The sequence below is a fragment of the Pseudoliparis swirei genome, chromosome 6 (assembly GCF_029220125.1).
Source record: "Pseudoliparis swirei isolate HS2019 ecotype Mariana Trench chromosome 6, NWPU_hadal_v1, whole genome shotgun sequence".
In the NCBI taxonomy this organism is placed as follows: Eukaryota; Metazoa; Chordata; class Actinopteri; order Perciformes; family Liparidae; genus Pseudoliparis; species Pseudoliparis swirei.
The window spans coordinates 2,020,347-2,023,946 of NC_079393.1; the positions used below are offsets into that span (position 1 = coordinate 2,020,347).

General features: G+C 43.1%; 1 protein-coding gene across 2 annotated transcripts in view; it reads right to left on the reverse strand.

The window, feature by feature from the left end:
* The window catches only part of wasla (WASP like actin nucleation promoting factor a), a 15,952-nt gene extending 13,122 nt beyond the window's left edge, over nt 1-2,830 (reverse strand). Inside the window, exon 1 of one of the 2 annotated variants that reach the window (XM_056417470.1) lies at nt 2,312-2,830. In XM_056417470.1, coding sequence (XP_056273445.1) covers nt 2,312-2,416 — 105 coding nt within the window. In that variant the 5' untranslated portion in view covers nt 2,417-2,830. The remainder of the gene's footprint in view (nt 1-2,311) is intronic. The other variant, XM_056417472.1, reaches the window with a different exon arrangement.
* Nucleotides 2,831-3,600: the final 770 nt, after the last annotated feature.

Sequence of the window (3,600 nt, forward strand, 5' to 3'; positions counted from 1 at the left end):
GATTTTTAGGTCTCAAAAGCAGGACATGTCCGGGAAAACTGGACGTCTGGTCACCCGATGTCCAGTCGTCCCCATGAGAGCAACAGCACGTTGGGAAGCTGTCGCTTTGCAGTCCTCTCCTTTTCATCCAGCTCGTGTATTCTCCGTGTGACGTGTGTCTTGAGGGCGTCTCATACCTGCCGTCATTTGTTGAGATTCTTTTTCCCCCACAAATACTCTGACTTTATGATGTTATGTCCATTGTTTTTTCGTCTGCATTGTTTATAGTCCTCTAGGTGTTAAGTCTATGTATTGTCTTTTGTCTAAAAAATTTATTTAAAAAAAAAAAATTTTATTAAAAAAAAAAAAAAAAACATGCGTTAATGCGCGATAAAATAATTGTCGGCGTAAATTAAGTGCTGCGTTAACGCAAGATTAACGCGTTAACGTGCCCAGCTCTAATTTTAACACATGAAGCATAGACTTCTATACAACCAGAGGAGTCGCCCCCTGGTGGTCAGGAGAGAGAATGCAGCTTTAACACATGAAGCAGAGACTTCTATACAACCAGAGGAGTCGCCCCCTGGTGGTCAGGAGAGAGAATGCAGCTTCAACACATGAAGCAGAGACTTCTATACAACCAGAGGAGTTGCCCCCTGGTGGTCAGGAGAGAGAATGCAGCTTCAACACATGAAGCATAGACTTCTATACAACCAGAGGAGTCGCCCCACTCTGACGTTGCTGTGAGCCCTCGTCCTCCGTCTGCTGCGGTTCGCCCTGCAGGGCGAGGGAAGAGGAAACGCCACTCGGGTTTCCTCTTCCCGTGATTTACGAGCGAAGGTCGTGAGATCGTCGACACCTCCCCGCCGCGAGAACACCGCTCGGCATCACACGGGGCAAAGGTCAAAGGTCAAAGGTCGGCCAGACAAACGCCTCAATTAGGGAAAGTGAGCGGCCCAAAAAGAACCGGCCTGTGATTCCCTCCAGTCGGAGGCCTTCACACATGTCGTCATTTTATTTTATTATTTATTATTATAAATTATTTATTTTGTACTCTTACTCGATTATGGCCAAAAAAATAAAGAAATCGATCCACATTTGTTTGCCAGAGGATAATTTGAAGATGAATATGTAATAAAACATCAACCTGTAGACTTTAAACCTGCTATGATATCTCAGCCAATCAGAAGAGTGCAGTTGGAACTCCTTCACCTGACTGGTGGTGCATTCAAGTACAAGAACAGACGATCTGAGATTTTAGAACTTTGGTGTCCGAGCGAAGTGGGGGAGTTTCATCCCGCTTCGGCCCGAAGAGCAGAGGTTTCAAAGTCTATAATAAAAATAATAATAATACTAAGCGAGATGGTTTGGGCTCGTCTGTTGTTGTTGTTGTTGTTGTTGTCTCGCGCTCCTCTGGCTGCATTTTAAAAAGGTTTCCACTTGAATTGCTTTTGAATTTTGAAGATTAAAAAAATTATTGCGACGCCAGTAAACAAACAAACAGTAAACATCCTGTATTGATGACATCATGTAGCCCCCCCCCCCCCCCCCAGAGTGGGCTCTCCTCAAAGCCGGATTAGTTAATTAGCCGCTTCGTTTAAAGACGCTTGTGTCTAAAACCTTCAGAAATATATATAATAAATATATATATAATTAATAGATATTATAAATAATATATATATATATAATAAATACATTTATACTATATATATATATATTGTATAATAAATACATATATATTATGTAATAAATACATAGAAGATAAATATATTGATATATATATATAGATATATAGAGATAAATAAACTCGGTTGGCTGGTTACATTCCCTTCAGCCCATAACCCTAAATGTTAGTTCAATTAAATATAAAATGGTAAATATTCACATTTAAAAAAGGAGCAAAAAGTTGATTTAGCCATTATTGTCCCAAACATTACTTTGACTATATTAATAATAAGTTATTAAAACGTGTTTGTGGATTTTTTTGGGGTCCATAATAAAAAATATATATACACTAAAAATATAAATTATCGGTGTAAACAAATAAAAAAATTAACAGAAACATAGAAATACTATTTTGTATTTATTGGAGTGTAAATGTTATTTAAATATGATTTAGCGTGGATATTATTATAGGTTTTGATTTAGCTGAAAAGGGTAAAGTGTATTGTCTTTCAGGGGGGGGGGTCAAACCAAATACAGATAAAGGGGGGGGGGGTTGCCATATCTTGTATTTTTTTTCTCAAGAACTACGTGAGAACGGATTTCACTTGCAAACCGTTATCTTAACGTGCAGGTGGTAAACAAACATGCGGGGGGGGGGGTGACTTACGGCGCATTTCCTGCCGAGGTACCCGAACAGGCACTCGTTCTCCTGCGGGGTCAGGAGGATGGAGCCCACGTTGGTCGCCCTGCGGGGCAGCGGGTGGTGGTTCATGGCTCCGGGTTTCTTGTCGTTAACGCACCGCCCCCCCCTCCCCCCCCTCCCCGCCCCCGCAGTTATCCCGGGAAGGACTCCGCAAAACACCGCACCGATTTAGACCGTCTCCATGCGGGCTCCGGTCGCTGTGGCCTGCAGCCGGATCATGTCCGCGGAGTCCCGGTGGCTCCCCCCGGTTCGCCCCCTCCCGTTTCCCGGGCTCGCTCCTTTAGATTTCGGGGGAAGCGACTTGAAGGTGTTCTCCGTCGGGCAGGTAAATAACAACAACGCGCGGCCCCGCGGCGTGTCCGTGCGCGGAGGAAAAGCTCAACTTTCATTCGGAAACTCCTGCAGCTGCAGCAGGGATGCGTCCATCCAACATGGCAGCCATGCGGAGCGTACCACTTCCAGGAGGAGGGGGAGGGGTGTGCGTGTGTGTTCGGTTTAACTACATAACCTTCTCGCTGTCACGTGACGTGTGTCATGCGGGCGGACATGTTGGATTCCACGTTCGTGTGAAGTGTGAAACTACGTGGGGGATTTTGGGTTTATGGGTAAATGGAGACGGTTCGATGCCGCCACATCGGACCGGAGTGGCTCGGTCCGATGTGGCGGCAGGAATGCAGCTCTGCGGAGGGAGTGGGAGGGGCGACGGGGTGGGACGTAGAGCGGGGAGGAGCCAGACGGTGGACTTAAAAGATAAATAAATAGAGTAAATAAGACGATTTTCTTCAGAAATAACATGAACAATCAACTTGAAAAATATATATATATAATCTATAATATAAAATATATATTTTTAAATAATAGCAATAATAACGAATTTATTTATTTAATGACCAGCTCTGTTAGTGGGATGAAACCTTCACATTATCTATATCATTAGGAAGCCAATCCTATAAATCTAGCATATCTTCTGCACTTTACAGATTATTAAAACCTATTGCTTTGTACATATATCTTGTTTGGAAGTGTCACAATTCAAACAGAAGCGAGAACAGAGAGTAAAACAGCCTTTAAACACTTTAATTGATCCACTATGTTTCTGTGTTTGAGGTCTACGAGTACAGATCTTTAAGTTAATTTCCACAAAGCTTCTGTTTTTTTGTCCCAGGCGAGTGAACAGAGCGTGAACAGTCTCACCGGAACTCTCTGAATAAGTAAAGGTTTAACGAAGGAGTGAATACTAATGGAGCGAGATC